The following is a 20,723-nucleotide window of genomic DNA, read 5'->3' as shown; positions in this document are numbered from 1 at the left end:
GACAGAGAAACTCCAGCTGAATCCAGAGAGAAATCTGGTCTTTGACCAGAGCGGAGGAGGCAGGCAGCACGGCCGGGTGAGGCCATGCCAGCAGCACCGCATGCTGAGGGAGGGAAGCCATTTTAGGAGCCAGGCAGCCCCCTGAGAAGGCTGTGCTGGACATCTTGAGTGGGCAGCAGGGAGGCCACTGAGCTGCCACAGGCAAATGTTGCAGAAAGATGTGGGTAAAAAGCACTTGGACTGGATCCTGGAGACAACCTGAGGGGAAGGCGGGCTGCTGGATCGCGGGGGAGCGGCTGCCACTGCCAGCCCATCCTGTGGTGGCACTGAGCTGCCTCACGCCATGGCCGCCTCCCGACGGTTGGAGCGAGGTGGGGGTGCCTCCTCACTCTTCACGCCCTCGCCCTTCCTCTGTGCTGTGGTGACTCTGAGTGCGGAGCTATCTGTTCAGCTCCAGCTCCTGACCTTTTATTTTTTCCTGGCTGCTTCTGCCCCTCTGGTGTGTCCCTGTTTTAGATGGGGAAGGAGGACATTGCTGCTGCCAGGGCAGGGCTGTGGCATCATGGAGGGAGGCAGAGAGCCAGTCTGGAAAAGACAGGAAATCTTCCTCCCTCAGGAACACACCACCAGGAAAAGGGTTTTAAAGCCTCCTGAAGTGGCCAAAGCACAAGAGGAGACATGGATCCCCATGTCAGAGGAACTTGTTAACAGAAATGATGGCAAAGGAATAAGGAAGGAAGAGCTTCTAAGCTTGAAGGGTCTTTGAATACTTGGATTTGTGAGAAATAGCTGATAATGTGAAAACTCAAGGCTGCAAGGGTAAAGACAGAAAGAAAGAGGTGCCGTGGTGAGGCTGTGGCTCTGGCAGTGGCGAAGGTCCTGGCCCTTAATTTCTTCACTTCCACATGCAAAAGGTAACTGGACAAAAATTACTTTTCCTCTTGAGAAAAATCATTTAGATGGAAAAGCTTTGAATACCTAAAAGGACAGGGAGTGCGCTACGTTGATTATAAATGAAAAATTCTGATAAACTGGTGATTTTTAAGTAGATTTTGTAAAACTACACTGGGTACAGAACAGGTAAAAATTACTAGAATTTTTTTTTAGAGAGAAATTTTTTTCCCCTATTGAAGGAGAGTTAAATTAGAAATAAGTGCCTTGAAAAACAAGCTTTTTAGTACAAACAAACAAATCTTTTCTAGAGACACAGAATCATCCCTTTCTTGGTTAATACACATTAACCAGTTATGCTTTAGCAGTAATGAAGTACAGTGGTTGGAAGTTAATTGTCTTGGAGGTCTGGAAACTGCGGGCTGGCAAACTGCAGGCTGTTCTTTCTGGATAAGGGTGTTTCATGTCCCAGAGCCACAAATCCTGTGAAATAGTTTCTGTCCCAAAGACAGGGCACTTGAAAGAAGCAAGCTGATGCACAAGTGGTCTTGGCAGGTTTCCAGAAGATTAATGAAAATGTATTTCTTTTATGAGTGTTTTGCTTTCAGGGGATGGGCATTTTTCAAAGGAAGCATTTAATCTGTTGGCATTTCAGTCTGGATCTGTAACACAAAGCTAAAACTGTCATTGTTAGGTGGTGCCCAGAAGAAGCCCTCTCACATGGTTTTCATGGTCTGATTCCAGGCATGTAAACACCCCTGATGCTAGGTTTATACTTCCTCTGTGTGTTGAGTCTTGGCAAAGAGCTCTGGCTACAGACTTGTGTTTATTCTCAAGCCACCAAGTATGGTACACACATGTCATGACTAGTTCTTGCTGGGGCTCTTAGTTCTGGTTGTAGTTCAAGGTTCCTAGTAGGTTTTACCCATATTCCACACCCCACCATGCCCCACCCCCCCACCCCCTGTGTTTCATACTAGATGCAGTTTCTGTATGCATATGCTTTATTTCTCTGGCAAGCTTTCTGATGATTGATCAAAATATCCTTTAGGACAGGGGTCCTCAAACTTTTTAAACAGGGGGCCGGCATGGATGAAGTGGCAGGCAGTCATCTGCAGCTGCTTGGTTTCCCCCCCCAGCCCCCAGCGGGGTGTGTGTGTGCAGGGGGGTTCTGTAAATACCGGGGACCAGATTGAGGACCCTGGGGGGCCGTATCCAGCCCACGGGCCATAGTTTGAGGACCCCTGCTTTAGGGTATCCACCTTTACGTCGAAATTGAAAGGGGAAATTCAAAAGTAGGCAAAACCCTCAATGAAGTTAGCTATTGCAAATAGATTAGGGAAAAAAAGTGAGGTTATATATTAAATCAGTTATGTTTTCAATTACATTTGAAAGCCTAACAAATTTTGCTTTTTGTATTAAGCATTAGGTACTCATATATGTATCTTAAGACAAATGTAGGCTTTTAACTTTTATCAGCCTCACCATTACTGGGTATACATGTACATGGAATATATACAAAACATTTTAAAAACACCAAGATTTAATATCCACTTACATTTGCATGCTTAATTTGTATGTATGGCTATTGCTTTTCTAAAAGCATTCAGGAAATATTCGTAGGAGCACATATTATTCACAATTGTTTCAGAATATGTTCCAGAGAATTTATGTATGGATATGTGTATCTACACTGCCTGGAAAATCTTGGCCCTAGTCTTTTAAGACACCATTCCTACAAATCCTGTGATCCATATTTGATAAATATAATCTGAATGAGAAGAGGGAGAGGAGTATGCATCGATTAAATATGCTTGAGCATAAGAATAAGTGGGACAAAAAGGGAGTGGTTGATAATAAAGAGGGAGGGTTAGGGGCGGGGAATAGTTATTACATGAAATTTAAACCCTTATGAAAAAACTGGTTGAGCAACCAGCCTTAATAGCTTTGGTAGACTATTTTTAATAAAGAGAAGCTGGTAAAAGCAGCTGTTAATATGTTGACAATAAGTCAAGTTCTTATAGCCATTGCTGTATTTCTTCTAATTATGCAGTTTTTAAAGTTGCAACGATTACGGAGACAGCTTCCTCCTGGACCAATCCCTCTCCCAATTTTTGGGACCTTGATACAGCTGAACTTTCAGTTTAATCGTGATCTGCTTATGAAGGTATTTATTTTCAGATACTCCTAATTGTATAAAAGTGTCTGTCATTTCCCATTTCTCATGTTGTTTGCTATGTGAAAACATCCTTTCCCAAAACTACATTCGTAACATACTGTAATCGTTAACTAGCCACTGTGGTACTGCACTTGGTCTGGTTTGGGATTGCTGGTTGAGTTGGCAAAATATGAAATAGTTATTGCAGCATAAAGTAGTTCGCCAAGCTACGAACACTGGTATTAGAAGTTCTGAATGTAAGAAAATCATTCTGATGCTTAAACCCATCACCCCTTAACACTAAATTTGACAAATTCAATGTGAAAATTGGTATCATTTAGAATTATATCAGATTTGCAGTTAGGGGAAAAAGTAGTATTTAAAAAAATCACTTTTACAGCATGGATTTTTTAGCTTTCTGAGCACTGCCATTCTCTAGCTTGAGCAGTAAATAGATACTTAAGATGCACTATGTGTGTCTATGCTTGTTTGCATTGACAGAATCTAAAAAAACCCAAGAACATTTTGTAAATTGTTTTTTGAGGAGTACATCTGTGCACAAAGCCACCTCTATTTCATTCTTTTAGTGCTCACAGTGCTTTTGGGATTCTCAGTAGGCAGGTGGCTTTTGTCATTCTGATTTGGACAAGGCAGTTATTCTGACCAAAGGGCAGGTTCAGTCAGGAAGTAAGGACACTCTCACATTTCAGTACCTAAATATGCAAATGAGCAGAAGGAAAGAAGAAAGTAATTAGTCCAGTCTCCAAAAGCTAGTTCCTTCTCTTACATTTCTGTGTTCTTTTTGTGCCACTTTACCAGTACAAATGATAGAAACCCTCTTGAAACAAATCCACGTGTAGAAAATACCCTTTTATCACACGAATCATTGTGAACTGAGCCTTGGTTTATATACAATAATAAAAGCTCCCTAATGTTTCTTGACATAGATCTGTGGCTCAGCAAAGATGGAATACTCAGTTGTTTCCAACAGTGAATGCTAGAAAAGACATTCATGCTTTGTCACAGATAGTTGTAATCTTGTGGGAAAGATCGAGAACACCATTCCACCTTGGGGCTGGTCTTGTAATCAGTGTAAAAACAGGTTCATCCTCTGTTTGTTTGCAGTATGTGGGATTTAATCTGTGCTTTCCTGGCTTCTCTCCTGTCTAAAGCTGGCAAAAATTCATGGCAACATCTTCACCTTATGGTTTGGACGGTTCCCAGTGATCATACTGAATGGATTTCAAGCAGTTAAGGATGGTATGACCACGCACCCTGAAGATGTTTCTGGGAGGCTAGTGACTCCTTTCTTCAGAGCAATGGCCAAAGGAAAAGGTGAGAATTTCTTGCCAGGAATATTGCACAGAAACATAATCTTGACAAATTGCAGCTGTTTTGTAACTTGTAACCACTTCCAAAGGTACCACAGTAGCAGGGTTTGTCTATGAGGAATGCCTGCCAGGTGAACTGCAAAGAAGGGAAGGCTGAAATAGCCTTTGGATAGCAGAGGGAGGAAAAGATCAGCAAGATAAAAAAGACTCATAATATCTTGTGTGAAGCATTCACTGGAGCAGATTCATAGGTGATGAGGTGAGGCAGTGGTAGTCTGTGCCACAGAGAAGTGGAGGAAGAGCAGGAAACATACCTCCTTGTCCTGAAATTACTGCCTCCCACCAATACGTTTTCAACTGAAGAGTGAGCTTGATGGTGGGATCTTCTTCCCATTCCCTTCCTTTTGTGAATATTTTCTTACTCTCACAGTTGCATCTAGAGATTCAGTGCACTTCTGTTTCAACCTTGCTGTAGGTTTCATATTCCCCAACCATACTGGAAATTCCCAAACTCCTGATTTTCAAGAACACATACATTATGAAACAAACTTTTTTGGGGGGGGACTTCAGTATTTTTTAAGGAAACTTAATTCCCTAAATATTTTTTATTTGAATTTCAGTCATTTGTGATTCTTATACTTCATTAAAGATCCTGTTAGCATATGATGTTTATTTCTCCTGATGATATTTGTCACAAAGCCTAAGTAGTGAACTTAGGAACTTTTCTCCCTGACTGTGGACAGTCAAAACTCTTTCCCCATTTCCCTTCATGAGAATCATTACCCTGGTCAGGTGCGCTCCGATCATAGAAGAGAACAGGAGGCGCGCACTTCAGAGTGTCTAGAGAAGCAGCTGTCAAACCTTCTGAGATAACTGGTTGTCTTAGATCAAGCTTAATCCTACAAATTGTCCTTTTACACAGTTGAATTTTTCCATTTTAGCCCTGCTCACATGCTTACATGCCACAGCTGTTCCTTTGTTTCTTTGTGTTCATAGGCAATGCATAATAATAGTTTCATTATATTCTGTGGCTTAGTAAATCTTTTGATGTAGTCTTTGTTTATAATAAATATTAGAAAGATAAAGAGATTTTCCTTGAATGGATACAGGGATTATGTTGGCAACTGGTCACACCTGGAAGGAGCAGAGGAGGTTTGCACTGAGGACTCTACGTAACCTTGGTCTGGGGAAAAGAGGTCTGGAGCATCGAGTTCAAGAAGAGGCCCAGTACCTGGTAGCCTTCTTTGCAAGTATGAAAGGTATCTCTGTAATAAATACTGATTCCTTTTTGTCATTACTCTGATGTCTTTTGTATATGAACTTCTGTGTCCCACTCTGAAATTAAGGGCAGCTTTTTTTCCACAAGAAAGTGTGCATGGTCTTACAATGTCTATGTGGAAAGGATTGAAAATGCAAAAACCCCAGTCCTGTGTTTTCAAGGAAACTATCCTTGTCCAGAGTTATTTACAAAACTACTAAAAATGGGAAGCAAAACTGGAGGTTATTTATTATTTATATCATAGAATGCTTAAAGTGGAAAGGATCTTTGAAGATTGTCTATACTGACCCCTTCTCAAAGAAGGTTTCTTAGGGCTGAATCCAGTTGGGTTTTAAATACCTTGCAAGAATGGAGGCTTCACCACCTGTCTAGGAAACTTTACCAGTGTTCAGTCAGCCCTACAGTAAAAAGATTTCTTATATTTAGGTAGAATTTAATGTATTTCATTTTTTGCCCTTTGCCTCATTTGATACCACTGAAAAAAGTATAGTTCCATGTTCTTTATTCCCTTCCACCAGGTATTTATACACATTTAAGATACTTCCCTTAGCCTTCTCCTCTCCAGACTAAACAGTCCCAGCCTTCTCAGTCTTTCTTATGTCAGATGCTCCAAACCCCTTAATCGTCCTTGTGGCCCTTTGCTCAACTTGTTCCAGTATGTTGATGTCTCTCTTGTACGGGGGGGGCCTGGAACTGGACCCCGCACTCCAGATGGGTCTCACCAGTGCTGATCAGATGGGAAGGACCACCTCCCTTGACCTGCTGGCAATACTTTTCCTAGTGCAGCCCCGGATGATGTTGGCCGCCTTAGCCTCAGGGATGCATTGCTGGGTCATATACAGTGCTGGTGCATAAAGACATGGACACATTATCAATGCTGATGAATTAAATCTCATAATTCCATTTGCATGCACTCTGTAAAGCAGTGACTAGAATCTTGTCTTCATTACATTTTACCCTGATCACCCCTGTTAGGAGCATGTGAGTTGGATTTCCCAATATGGACCATTATGCAAAAGCACAGTAAATCAGGACAGGCTGGGGCTAGCACTGTATCATTTAAAAGTAATTAAATCTAGCCTAAATCCCATGGTATAAGAACTAGGAGGGATTGAGATGTGACCATGTGGGCAGGAAAAAAGGCCCAGAACAATAAGTTGCTAATCAGAATCATGCGCTGGGTGTTGGACAGTTGCATCCATATATGCATAAATATCGTTGTTTATAGTAATTTGTTCTGGAGTCATAGAATAGTTTTATTGGGATTAGGTTTTCAAGTAATTGCTTTAACATTAGTTATTATATCATTGACACCATTGGTTGAAAAGGCATTTTAGCTTGCTGGATGTTCTACATCTCTAACAAGGTAAGACAAAATGTAGTAGCCTTGCACGTACTTATGTCCTTGCTGAATAAGACTGCCTCTTTTTTTACAGTTTCCCCCTCAGGTTCCCTTTGACCACAGTGTTCTCAGTCATTCCCATGGCTGAGACCTATTTTGAATTTCCCAGACAGCAGATTTGCATGGATTTTTTTTCCCTTACCTCTAAAATTGCTCTATCTAATATACAAAATATTTTACATATCCGGCATTTCTTTAGGGTGCCACACATTCCTGGGATTATGAGGTTGCACCATAGTTGTCAAGAATCAGTTTGATACTACAATTTTCTAAGAAGATTGCTGCTTCTCTGTGAAATGCAATGCTTTCTTGAAAGTTCTTTGTGTAACCTATAATACTCTCTCATTTCGCTAAAGCAGATAGGGGGTATTAACAGTGACATTTATTATTATGATTGCAGGGAAACCCGTGGATCCTTCTTTCCCTCTAGTTCATTCTGTCTCAAATGTAATTTGTGCTGTTGTTTTTGGACATCGCTTCTCTAGAGAGGATGAAACCTTCCATGAACTGATTAGAGCCACAGAGCATCTATTCAAATTTGGAGGCAGCTTTATTCATCATGTAAGTAAATGATCTGTTGCCTTCTTCCAAATAAGACAGTGAGAAATGCAGATTCAAGAGGTAACTGTTAGGCAAAAGTTTTCGTGTGGGTGAGTGATTTTCCTTGCAGCTTTACTGGGCAGTGCACTATCTCAAAGCATAGTGGTAATGCTCTACATACCAGCCTTGATCATTTGTGTTCATTGTCCTGTGTTTGAGTACTGTGATAAGGTACTTTGCCCCTTAATCTTTGCAGCAAGGCACAAGCTGATGGACTACTCCTGGGTCATGTTTGTTACTTCATTTCTCAACCCCCACGCATAACGGATTCCTGCCTTGGGCATCATGATTGTTAAATACTAAATGTCAGATCTGAAAGCATGATTCACATGCCAGGTTTAGGCACTGTTTTATATACAGTCAACAGAGAGAAGAATGATTCAAATACTTAAGTGTTTTGCCTGTGGCCCCTTATCTCCTTTTTTTCTATAAGAAGTGGAGACATGAAGACTTCCCAGAGAAATTCCACTCCTTCACCCTGAGTGAGGAGCAGCTCTAAATGCAGGCAGCAGAAGACAGAAAATGCTAAGCCAGCAAATATACCTGTAAGCTGGGCAATCAAAACAATCAGCACTCTTCTGAGAGTCAGGGACTTCCTGACACTAGAAGAGGCTTTTTTTGCATAAAAGCATATTCAGAGTGGCCCAGGAGTTCTAGTTCTGGTTATACTTCTAAAGTTGTCCCATACATCTTATACTGTAGCCTTATTATGTAAAACACTCAAGCAGTCCCTCTGTAATACAGAGATTTCCTCCGCTGCACACCCCCCCCCCCCCCCCCCCCCCCCATGAAGCATTCTTCTTGCTGAGTTATGATGATCAGGTTCCCTTTTGCTTAGCCTAGCTTTGGTCCTGTAAGTTGTGTCTAATGGTGGCAGGTGAGACCTGGTTTTGGCATAGCCAATGTACCTCTTTTTTTTCTCTCCTTCCTATCCTAGCTTTGCTTTAGTCCAATCAATAAGATGCTATTCTGGGAAATAAGAACAGGGGTTCAAACGATTCCAGATGGAGTCTTCCCACTTCCTGAATGCAAAGGGTACTCAGTATTATATAAAAAGTGGACACTGCTGCACCCACATCACCTTTTCTTAACTGGATTACACGCTGTCAGGCACTGAACAGGATAAAACTGCGGCATGGGCCTCTCCAGAAATAGAGGAGGAGTTTTGGCAGGACTGGTAGCCAGGAAAGTGGATTGGCTCAGTTCCTATCTTGAATATTGACAGCTAAATTCCATTTATAATTAGGGTGCCATAGTAGCCAGAAAGTGCATACATTTCAGAGTGGGAATGCATGTAATCTGGGCAACCATACATAACTAGTCAGGCCACCGTTGTATGTAAGGCTTTTGAACAGATTTTGAAAGAAAAATTACCAGAGATGGAACTAAACAAAAAGGATATGAAGTTCTATGTGAATTTACATAGGGCTGCACTACTACCTTTCTGTAATAAGGCAATGATTAATTGATAACTGGATGTCTGACAATAAGAACTGATTTTCCAAAAAGACAGAAGTATAGTGTATCTAATTCAGCCAGACTTCAGTGAACATCTAATAATGTGCTTTCTGTGGTATAATTAGGAGAGTACAAGAACTCGGCAGAATGAAGACTGAGAAAGGGTAAAACTTCTTCTGATGAATAAATGATGGGATTGTGTTTTGAGCAGGAAAAGAACTATTAAAATACACTGCAGATACAAGAACAATGTATACAAATTACCCAGGAATAAATATAGGCTGAAAATCAGAATTAACTTTCTAGCCTAGCTATCAGAATAGGTAGCAAGCAGCTATTCTTAGGCCAGATGTCCCCGAACAGTAAGAGAAAGATAAAATTAATCTGGTTGTGTCATCTAACATCATCTTCTTTTCTAGAGGAGAGACTCAAAATTGTCAGGTAGCTGTTTCTCAGCTTTCATGGGTTTCAGATGTTTCAAGTTTTATTGAGGTCCCCCGAGAACTCAGTTAGTAGAGAGTGCATTGGTGGGTTACCGTGTTTGCTGGTAGCTGGCCCTTGCTTTGGGTTGTATCAGCTGCTTTTGCACATCCAGATGAAGACAGTTTCAACGGTTTTGCTTCTTCCTTCTTGGTATTTATTCTCCACTGGAGGGCAGGATCTCACTTTTTAGATGTCTGAATACAGTTCATTGTAATTGAATACATGAATTGGATAATTGAATAAATAAATACAGCTAATTCTAATTATAATCATTCTAATTTGGCTTGTGGTTGAGCTGAAAGACTGTGGAACTCTGAATCTCACCATCGACACAGCTAGAAATTTTATGTACTGTTTCACAACTTGAAAACATAAGCACAGTCTTTGTCAGAATATTTTACTAATGACGTCAAAACGACACGCTAACGTGAATACTACCTTCTCTTTTTAGTAGGCCTACAATGCATTTTCTAGTAATAGAGACTTTATGGTACTTCTTGTGTGTCACTCCCACAGCTGTATGAAGTCTTCCCCTGGCTGATGCGCCGACTGCCTGGGCCTCATAAGAAGGCATTATCTAGCTATGATGTCCTGAGTTCTTTTACAAGGAGAGAGATCAGAATGCACATGGAGCGTGGGATACCAGATGAACTGCAGGATTTCATTGACTTTTACCTGGCTCACATTGAAAAAGTAAGTGTTTATTCTGCCTGATCATACATTCATGAGGAATAAGGTGAAACGGACCATTAAATAATCCACTCTGAGCCCTTTTATCACAATCTCTTACCATTGACAGACATCCTAATGTGAAAACAGTAACCATGGACTTGCTAAATCCTTTCTAGTTATTGATATGCCACAGCACTTTGCAATTCTTTCATTAAAGGGCAGGTTAATACACTGTGTTTTTTCTCATTGGCACAAGTTACAAAATGATTTAAGGCCTCAAGGAGAGAACACTGAATTTCTAAATGGACCAAAGCAGAACTTGGAAGGTCTTGGGGAGACAGAGTGGGATGTTCTGAATAGGATATTTGGCTGGTAAGCATTTGTCAAGAGAGGTTGCTGCAAGAGGACAGTTAGATTTTGAGAGCATTTTGTGGGGAAATAACCTAGGATCAGTGGAGTTTCAGACAAGGCTGGAGAAGAGGTGAGTGCCAGGATCAGTGAAGTTTCAAGCAGACAAAGGTAACTAGGAGAAATAAGGACATTTGGGGCAGGCAGGCGTAGTAGAGGTAGGTGGGAATCTATGGTTTTGAAAGGCTGTAGGGGGCTTGCATAAGCTGTGAGTGGGGACATAGCTCTCTCCCTTTTCTAGACCTTACCAGGATCACTTTGTCTGAATCTCTTGGGAACTGGATCCCCTACCTGTTCCCTTGACTAGCAGCTGCCCTTGCCCTCTGTGACTCCTTCTACCTCCACTTAATCACTCTTCCTTCCTCCTCTTCTTGACTGCAGCAGGCCATATCCCTGGCCTCCTGTTCTGCTTGGTGATACGAAGAAAAAGGAGAAAGAGGAGAAAGTGACAAGATGAGACTGGTGTTAATGGGGGGTGATAAGGCAACGGTGGCTCAGAGAGACAAATGAGATATCTAGAGACAGGGGTATCTATTCCTGCAGCCCCAGGAGAAGTGTGTAGTGACTGCTGCTCTGGGGAAAGCCATTGCCCCTTCCAGCATGGTCCAGTGCTGGTTGCAATAACAGAGGGCACTGCAACATTGTCAGGCTGTAGGCACCCATCCTGAATCTCCTGGCACAGCTGAAACTGATCTGCCCTCCAGGACTGCTGCCTGCCTTGTGTACTCCCTGACTTGGCTCTGCTGTTGTGCTCAGTCTCATTACAGAGACATGCATCCAGGGAAGAATGTCTATTCGCTATTTCTTTCAGCCAGCTCTTCAGTTTTTTAGCATGTGTCTTACGAATACTTTGTGGTGCTTTACTTTTTTTCTTATTGTGGGGAACAAAAGCAACTGTCTTGTGGAACTGCAAGTATATTGCAACTGTGAAATTGTCATTATCATCCAAGCTAGTAATTCTATCAAAGAACCAAATAGACCTCCTTGCCAAGATCAGTTTTCTATATCATAGTAAATAGCATTCAATTGCATTTCTAGCTGGTAATTCTTTATCAATTGATTCCCATATCAGCTCATACATTTTTATGTCCAGGGTAGATGCCAGCCTAATTGGTTTCTAGTTCCTTGGATCCTGTTGTTTTAGGTTTTTTTATACTGGCAGAATATTAACATGTCTGGTCTTCCAAAGTGTGTAACTGCTTCTAAAGCATTTCACTGCTGTTCTAAGATTTATGAGACTTTAACATCAGTGGACCAGAAATGTTTCAGCAAGCTCTTCTGGGAGTCTCCTGGGTGGAAATCATCCAGGTTTGTTTATTAAAAAATTTGAACTGTCCATAATAGGTATGAAGGGGCAAGATAAAAAGATTAGATGTTATTACAACAGGGGAAAACATTCTTCCTGCTTTCCAGTTGTTCCATCGGCAAAATAAAGGTTCAAGACCCCTAAGCCTAACCTCCCTAAATTTAGACGATGAATTCCCCTAAAACCATAATAATCTTCTTTCTTAGTTTCAGTATGCACAGACATGTCCTCACACTTCTAACGGAAAACTGTAAAACCCCGGAGCAGCTATATGTGAGTCATTGTGGCCTTGTAGTGGAGAAGCAGCCTGAATACCACAGGCTAGAACTTCTGATAGCCCAGCGTTCATTACCTGGTCACTGTATCGCTTGGTAGGAAAGCTATGGGATGGAATATGGGTTGAAGCATGAAGAATCACATGCTGGTACACATCTTAAGGGGAACTTTTACTTATGAAACATTCTAAACATAGCACTGTTTGCACAATTAAGCCAATAATCCTGTTCTGTGGAGAACATGTGATTTAGCTTCATGATTAAGAGTGGAGTAAACATGGTTTGTCCATTTGTGAAATGTTAGCTTTTTGTATTGATAATGATCTTTGGTGTCTGGTGTCCTTTATCAGTCCCTCTGTATTGTACTGTAGGCAGAACACACTGCAGCTTGGAACCAGTGACAAAATCACATTTAACCCTATTCTGCTTTTTCTAACTTTCATATATAAACATCTACTTTTCTTATCCTTTGCAGTCCAAAGGTGAACCCAGGTCTACATACAATGAAGACAACATGGTTTATTCCATAAATGACCTTTTCTTGGGTGGATCAGAGACAACAAGTACAACCTTGTACTGGGGACTGCTCTATATGGTGGCAAATCCAGACATCCAAGGTGAGTAGATAAGCACATCACAAATATCTCTGATGCAATAGAATGGCCAAGTCATAACATCTTCATGGATCAGAGATTATTCCTAGATACTGGTATATGGCTAGTGGCACATGGACCTTTTTTTTACTGGTAGATCTGCACTAAGCAGCATTGGTAGATCCAGAGTATTTGTATACAAGCTGTTACAGCAGTCACAGGCATAAGGCAGTTTCCAGAAAGAGTTAACAGTTTGGGAGGTATGCATCAGTATAGGAGATTGTGGATGATTGATAGGTAGGGGTTGAGGTCTTAGCGGAAATTAAGATCATGGTAGGGTGGTCAACCGAGTAAGAGGACTGGAGCTGCTGTTTGGGAAGCCAGAGGATTTACACACATAATCCTTGAAGGAAAAGCAGTCACTGCTGCAGCCATTGGTGAGATGCTGATGGTACTTCCAGAAACTGACTTGGATTCTGTCTTGGTCATAAACATGACTGATGGCTGAAAATAATACCAGAAACTCATGTGTGATAGTAGGGATGTCACTCTTTGGAAACTTAACTTCAGTTCTGCTACAAGGAGTCCTGCCCTTCTTTCTGCTCTCTAAGTCACAGAAGTAGGAAAGATAATCACCTAAAGGTCACTTGGCAACTTTGACTTGATTTTTGTCCATCAGTCCATTTATGGTCCTAAGGTATCAGAATGTCTCTTTAATCTATTATTAAATTAACTCTGTGATGTATTTGAGTTTCTTGCAAAACAAATTACTCCTGTTGGGAGGAAAATTTGATGTCTCATCTGTTATGTCTATGTGTATTTAAGAAGTTTATTTTTAAGTCTAGCTTTTAGATAACCATCAAACACTTCCATAGAGCATTAAATGCAAACCAAAGAAAGAATGATCTCTTATGCTGGGTAACAGAAATCTCATTGTTAGATAGCAGAATATGTGCAAATACCCAGATAAGAACAGGATTTTAGATGGAGGAAAGAGATGAAGATAAGAAAAAATTGCTCAACTTGTAGCTGTCAGACAAGAAGGTCTGCTTAATCTCATGTTATTGCATGCTTATTATTACTTAATGTAATTAGGGTTATGAAAGCACTGACTCACCCAAATAATTTTATTTATCTAAATATAATACCTTGCACATACTTGGGAAAGCAGGGTGTGTGCAGAATAATCCTTCCTGGGCTTCTTGAGTCATACTTTGCATCTAGATTCTCATGATGAACTGACACCCATATATCTGTCCTCATGGAATTGGTGGCTTCTTTTTGAACCCATTCATACTTTTGCCAGTGTTGACACCCAGTGACAATGTTATGCAGTTCCACTATGTACCAAATGGGAAAGTTTGGCCTTTTGCCTACTCACTGAATCGGGCTCTCGTTCTCTGAATTCCTGGAACAGAGACATATTTATACTTAAGCAGTGACTGATCACATCAAGTTATCCTGGATCCTGAAGTAGTCGTGCTTGATTTTGCAAAGCTAGTTCTTTATAGAAGGAAATTTACTTTACTTAGAAATCTTTCTGGATATACATTTTAAATTCTGTAAGTTGTCAGGGTCTACCTAACATAGTTTTCTGAAGGACTGTTGGCAGTCACTGAACAGGTTTGATGTGAATGAGCACAAACTGATCAATGCACAACGGGCTTCCCTGTATCTTAGTGTTGCTCCAAAGAGCCTGGCAAAAGACAGGATCATCTGTTAAAAATCTAAGGCATTTTTATTATGTGTGTATTGCCTCTCTTGAAGTTTACATTAATGCTCCCAACACTCCTGTGCAGTAAAATTATTTAAATCACGCTATTCTTGATCAAAAGGCAGGTGCCAAGAACGAGGTGCAGGGTTTTTTAAAGGTATTTGGACATTGTTCTAGTTGGCTTCACTTAACAGATGTCCTTACATAAGAACCATTTCCTTTTAATAGGAATTAGGCTTTTAAGGCCCAGATCCACCTGGTTTAAATTCCAGAGAGCTGTGACTTCAATGGTTCTAACTGGCTGTAGGTGCCTGAAGTACCTAGGCAAAAGAAAACATATGATAAATGAGTTATCTCTTGCATTTAAGTGTAAAGAAGGCCACTCTTCAAGAGTTCTAAATTTTGAGCAACAAATGTCTTTTCTTAATCTACAATCCAATAACTTCAGACCCGGTCTCATACGTTTAAGCTGTTGCAACACACTCCTACTTTTATTTTCTTTGTAAAAGTCACATTTTCACGTTAATTTTGTTGCTGTCCTCCTAGTTCTAAATGGGAAATGTCTTTGAAAATGGAATTAGTGAAAATAAATGACATGTTTTTCCCCCTGAAATGGTGAATATTTCTCCACAGAGAAAGTGCAGAAGGAGCTGGATGATGTTCTGGGTCCTTCCCAGTTAATCTGCTATGAGGATCGAAAAGAACTGCCCTACACAAATGCTGTGGTTCATGAGGTTCAGCGATTCAGCAATATTATCTCTGTTGGCATGCCCAGAGTGTGTGTGAGGAGCACTACATTGCTTGGCTTTCCCCTCAAAAAGGTACAAACACAGTTTCTCTGTTCCTACAGAATTTTCCTGCATCAGTAGAGCAAGGTGTGGATTAAAATCTATTTGTGCCAGGGTCTTCTCCTGAACAGCAGTGGGGTTGGATACCTCTGGCTCATAGCCTGAATGGGAACAAGGACAATAAACTATCTGCCAGTCTGAGTTGAGCGACACAGCTCTTGAGAGAGGGTTATCAGGAGTGAAAGGTGCCCCTGGATGGAAGAGGGGATTTTAGCAAGTGTTTCTACAGAAGAGTGAAGACAAGACCTTGGAGATTCATACTGAAGGACACTGTGATTGATTTGTGCTGATAAGGCATTGGAAAGATTTCTGACTGATCTTGCTGATTTTGCCTGCAGATCCAGGGAAAAGCATGAAAGTTTGCAACTAGCTTTCATCGAAGAGACTAAATCACCGAAACTTCTAACGTTAGAAGTGAGAATGAGTTTAGTCCAAATAGAGTTGTTAGTTTCTACTGATGTGGTCACTTCCATTGTCAGGCTTGGACTGCCATTCTGAAACAAAAAGACTTCATGTTCCTCACAGTTCGTACTGGAGACATGAACCTACTGGCATACAACACAGCTCTGAAAGGAAACGAATATGGTCTTGCCTAGCCAGTTCTGACTGCTGGGGGAGGACTGACAGTGAGAACTGAGTTAGTGTTTTTCTCCTTTCAGGGCACCATAGTTCTTCCAAATATCGCTTCATCTTTGTATGACCCAGAGCAGTGGGAAACACCTCGACAGTTCAACCCTGGTCACTTCCTGGATAAGGATGGAAACTTTGTGAGCCAGGAAGCATTTTTACCATTCTCAATAGGTAAATGGACTGACAGCACAGGCATTATTGGTTTGGATTGGGACTGTAGAATTAAGATGCCTATTAAAAATCTATTGGTCATTTATTTTAAACCTCTTTGTGGAAAACAGTGATAAAAGCAACATGATTATTTTCAGTACTGTTTCCCAATCCAATTATAAACATTTGTTCTATTGAACAAATAATAAGATAGAAAATCAGAGATATACTGACAAATGTATATATCTAACTTGCCCTATTTTTTGAAGGAAATTCTCTGCTAATGATTATAGTTATTGACTTGGGGCATAAATTTCAACACCAGACTTGCATTTGAAAAGTACTTGCAAGGCAGCTGTGCTGATTCTTTGTGCATACAAAGCTGGATCACAACATCGTCCAGGAAGGGCAAGTCCTTTTTCTTCATTTACATGATTGAACAAATTCCTTTAAAGTTGTCAGTCAAATGAAGATGAGGTTTTTGAGGTACTTGAAGCGAAACTCAGAGCAGAAAGGGTCCACAGTTATCTGTAGCTGCAGGGAGGATTCTTTAAAGGAAGAATTACATGAAGTTTTATGTCATTGATTGCATTAAGTCTTGAAGAAATTCTGGACTCAATAAAAATACCTTTGCTTTTTGTGAGGCTGAACACGATTGTTTTTGAGGTCAGGGTAATTTACTCACTGTCCTTCCCCTCTTCCTTCTGCAGGGCACCGTGTGTGTTTGGGGGAGCATCTAGCGAGGACCGAGCTCTTTATTTTCTTTGCCAACCTGCTGCGGGCATTCACCTTCCGGCTCCCTGAGGGAGTGACGAAGATCAACACAGAGCCCATTTTTGGGGGTACACTGCAGCCCCACCCATACAGCGTTTGTGCCATTCCACGCTAGGGTGGACATGTCCAGTATGTAACAGACCATCAATTAAGCAATCTTATTTCCCTTTCTGACCTGGCAGATTTAAATCCAGTATGCTGGTGAGCAAATGCCAAAACTGACTGGCAGACTTCAAAAATTAATTCATTAACTCCTAGTTACCCTGTTTGCAAAAGCAAAGGAGTCTGGAAAAATGTACCTGGAAAATTCTGCTTCTTTGTATTACTGTCACCACTCATAACATTTCAGTCAACTTTTTGTTGATGGTCACTAATAAAAGACATGAAGGAAAAATTAGCAACTGGTTTTGTTTATGATGACTTAGAGTTCACTGAGAATTTCTAGATTTGATGCAGCAGAATATGCATAAGTCATCTTTAAATCTACCAGAGGATAAGTGGTTTCAGTCCAGCAGGGAAAAGGTGCAGGCTGAAACTCAGTGAGGAGTGAAGATGGAGACAGAGGACTTCTTTTAAGGCAGATACTTTTAATATTTTAAAATTCTGCCAAGTTAATTTTTGGAAAATCCTTTCTAACAGAGAAACTGTTTAGTCCTGTGAATTGAATCCTGTCAGGATCAGCACTGTGTGGTGGCTATAGCAGGTGCAAGGAGCTCCTCCAAGGAGCAGTCTGGGTGAGGAGCTGGCTGTAGTTAGAGCTGATGGTGAATTGAAAAATAGACATGGAAAACACCAGAGTTATTTTTTTAATGCCTCTGAAGTTCAGCGGTATACCTGAAGCTACGAAAGCTTGTCATAGTGGTCAAATTCAATGAAAGAGTCTATAATAGCAGAAAAGGAAAAAATTGTTCCTGTGGTGAATATGAATTTATTTATATTGTCTGCAAAAGACTTGTAAAGTGTAAGTGAACTTGTCCTTCATTAATATTCCTATTCCTGTGAGAGAGGATAGGACAGCTAAACAGATGATCATCTGTTAAATCAGTTATCACTAGTTCTGATGTATGACTGAGATTAGTTTAGGCAGTTTACCATGAACCACAAATTTAGACCTGTCTCATTATATCTAATTCAATAGCTGATGGAACACAGCATCGAAATAGTAAGCACTTGAAATTTAGCTGTTATTAAATTAAATGGCAGAATTGGCGAAATACGGAAGATCACATCCTGACATTTTATTTGACAGGAAACTGTGTGCCCTGTTAAAAACAGATGTCAAAGTCTCTGTGGATTTGCATGTGTGCACAGACAGATAAGGCAAAGCACAAACCACTGTGATTTGGGAACAATGGAGCTGTCATTGCTTCTTTAAAATGAAGCTGGAAACATCAGTAAGCATTATAAGCATTACTGTCATTGCTACGTGATGCTGTCGCTCCTGATGGCCACGTGCTTCCTCAGGTACCCTTCCAAAAAGGAAGCTCATAAATACGCCCGAGACGGAGGCTCGCCCAGGAAGGCCCGTGTGCAGCCGGAGCAGGTTGAGTTGCCTGAACCCACGGGGATAACACAACACAAAACAACAGGCATAAAGGCCGCTTGTCCAGATGCTTAAGAGGAGACACGCAGGGTGATGCAGAGGAAAACTACACATTGTACGTGGGTAGGTTATTTGCTCATGGTTGTGGGTGGTCTGTCAGTGACAGGAACTGCTCGCTGGTGAATTTTAATCCATTGTGCAGACGCCCAGGAGAGGAGAGCCCAGCACACGAGTGTGGCAGCAGGACCTCAGCAGCAGGCTCACAGCAGGGAGGTGGGAAAGGTTTGTTTTCCAGAGCCCTTGCATTTCTGTTCTTGCCTGACCTATTTTAAAAACGATTCACTGTAGCTCATGTTCTAATAAAGCATGGTCTTTTTTAGCTTTTAAAAGCCTTTTAAAACCTGGATGATGTTGCCACAGAAGGCCAACAAAGCTGAGAGCAGCTTTGAGAGGAGCGCAGCTGTCACTCCCATGTTCCATGCCAACTCTCTCAGCTTTGGCTGCATGGTGCCTCCTCCATCAGGCTGCTGAGCTGCATTGCTCCAGGGCTGCTCATCTTAAGGAGTGTCTTGGAGACATCCACCATATCCTTCATTCCTCCCTCTTCTCTATTTATTGCTTCTGCATTATTGCTCGTGGTTTGCTCAGGCTCTATTTTTAGGACAGACGAGAAGGATTCACACCCTTTCTGTCCTCTGTGTCATGGATGCTAGTCAGCCTGCTGGTGTCAGCGCACGGCGCTGTTGCTCCCATATCATCAACCGCTCTCTGATGGCCAAGGTTAGTTGCTTTTACCTTGTAAAGTTGATTGTACTTTGGGGAGCGATTTCTTCCCCCATTTAATGGGCAGCTGTTCTGCTGGATCACACAGCAGTGTGTAGGTCAGTCTCTCTCACACACCTTTTATATCACACTTAAAAATTTATATCCTGCTAGACAGAACATTGGAGAATGATTGGAGTTGGCCTGGGTAACCAGTCAAGGAGGGGGACTCACTGACTTGGCTAGGCCACACTGTCTTTTCCTGCAAATAAACTGCAAGTTCAGTTTTGTTTACAAACATGGAAAGGTGTCAGGCTTTAGCACAGTGGTTTTATCAGATATGGAACTCTTTGCTTTGTCCTTCATCACCCTGCCCTCCCCTCATTGCTGAGCCCTGTCTCTGTGACTCCCCAGAGCAGCATCATGCAACTGTTCAATCATACAGCAGAAGATCTGCATATAAAGGAAAATATAGAAAACGTAGATGCAAAGTTGAAGATTTTGGGTTCATGCAGCTCTTGGAGAGGCTCAGAGCCTTATGATACTATAAGTCAACTGTTTCCACTGAAATCTGCAAGGACACCCTGAAACCAGAGGAGTTACCTGGTGAAGGTGGCTTCACAATTCTTTGTCTCTGGAGTAGCTCATGTCAGCAGGTGTGAGAGGTGATGTCCTTATGGATAAAATTGAGACCAAACTATAAAAAGAAAAGAGAAAAAAATTATGTCTCTGTTCTGAAGGCATTTGGAAAGAGAAAGCTATAATAATTATACAAGTAACTATAAATGACAATTAAAACAGCATATGTAGGTCAACTTGGTTTTTTTCCAAAATCAGGTGGAAATAAAAGGTTTTCTCTAAGAGTTTTAACTTTGTAAAACATGATTTTTCTGAATTTAACATGTAAAATGTTTTCCTGTTCTCAGATCTTTACTCAACAGAGGAGCAAACGTTTTCTCAGAGGTAAGAGGTTAAGAAAAGTAGATCACTGCTTAGTGCAGAGACCTTTTAAAATACACCTTGGCCTAGGAGTCCTTTTTTTACCTAGTGATAATAAAAAAAAAGAATTCTGAGGAAAGGGGAAAGGTAAAAAAACCAAGGCAATTCCAGGAAGAGAGCCTTAGAATTAGAGAGAATTTAATTTTTTTCCAGTATCAGCTAGAAGGCAGGTAAAGCAGCAAGGAGACATGAAGACTAAGCAAATCTTCAGTAGCTCAAATTATTTCTCTTCTAGCTGTTTGCTTTTTGAACTTACTTAGAATGGACCAGTGTCAGCTTTCGCCTGTTGTCGACTACAAAATGTGATCATAAATGTCATGATTTGGCAGTGTGGGAAGTTGTGACTGCAATGGAACAGGAGGAACACATCATATCAGATGCCCTGTTGAGGAGAAGGGAGAGTGGTTGCACAGCTGTACTTGGACATCAGGACGTACATTCAGCCCC

General features: G+C 41.1%; 2 protein-coding genes across 3 annotated transcripts in view; one reads left to right on the top strand and one right to left on the bottom strand.

Annotated features, from left to right (window-relative positions):
- The window catches only part of LOC102058086 (cytochrome P450 2J2-like), a 119,947-nt gene that overhangs the window by 50,115 nt on the left and 49,109 nt on the right, over positions 1 to 20,723 (bottom strand). The window contains exon 5 of the mRNA XM_027804308.2: positions 19,881 to 19,974. The gene's annotated coding sequence lies outside the window, so the exon portion shown is untranslated. The remainder of the gene's footprint in view (positions 1 to 19,880; positions 19,975 to 20,723) is intronic.
- On the top strand, positions 625 to 17,369 carry LOC102049291 (cytochrome P450 2J2-like). Of its 2 annotated transcripts, XM_055723400.1 has the most exons (10): positions 625 to 914; positions 2,945 to 3,058; positions 4,222 to 4,384; positions 5,490 to 5,639; positions 7,462 to 7,622; positions 10,119 to 10,295; positions 12,739 to 12,880; positions 15,204 to 15,391; positions 16,078 to 16,219; positions 16,909 to 17,369. In XM_055723400.1, exons 1-10 carry the CDS (start codon positions 906 to 908, stop codon positions 17,085 to 17,087), a joined length of 1,425 nt encoding a protein of 474 aa, XP_055579375.1. In that variant the 5' UTR covers positions 625 to 905; the 3' UTR covers positions 17,088 to 17,369. The 2 variants fall into 2 exon arrangements, with proteins under 2 accessions (XP_055579375.1, XP_014134868.2); XM_014279393.3 differs by lacking the exon at positions 625 to 914 and having other exon boundaries at positions 1,981 to 3,058.

Source organism: Falco cherrug, chromosome 11 (assembly GCF_023634085.1).
Source record: "Falco cherrug isolate bFalChe1 chromosome 11, bFalChe1.pri, whole genome shotgun sequence".
Taxonomy (NCBI): Eukaryota; Metazoa; Chordata; class Aves; order Falconiformes; family Falconidae; genus Falco; species Falco cherrug.
This window is presented reverse-complemented; position numbering and strand designations above follow the sequence as displayed.

Coding starts and splice junctions, on each gene's coding strand:
- LOC102049291 (XM_014279393.3), top strand. CDS start 2,888: ATGTTGACAATAAGTCAAGTTCTTATAGCCATTGCTGTATTTCTTCTA. Junction 15,392..16,077: donor TTGGCTTTCCCCTCAAAAAG/GTACAAACACAG, acceptor TTCTCCTTTCAG/GGCACCATAGTTCTTCCAAA. Junction 16,220..16,908: donor ATTTTTACCATTCTCAATAG/GTAAATGGACTG, acceptor TTCCTTCTGCAG/GGCACCGTGTGTGTTTGGGG.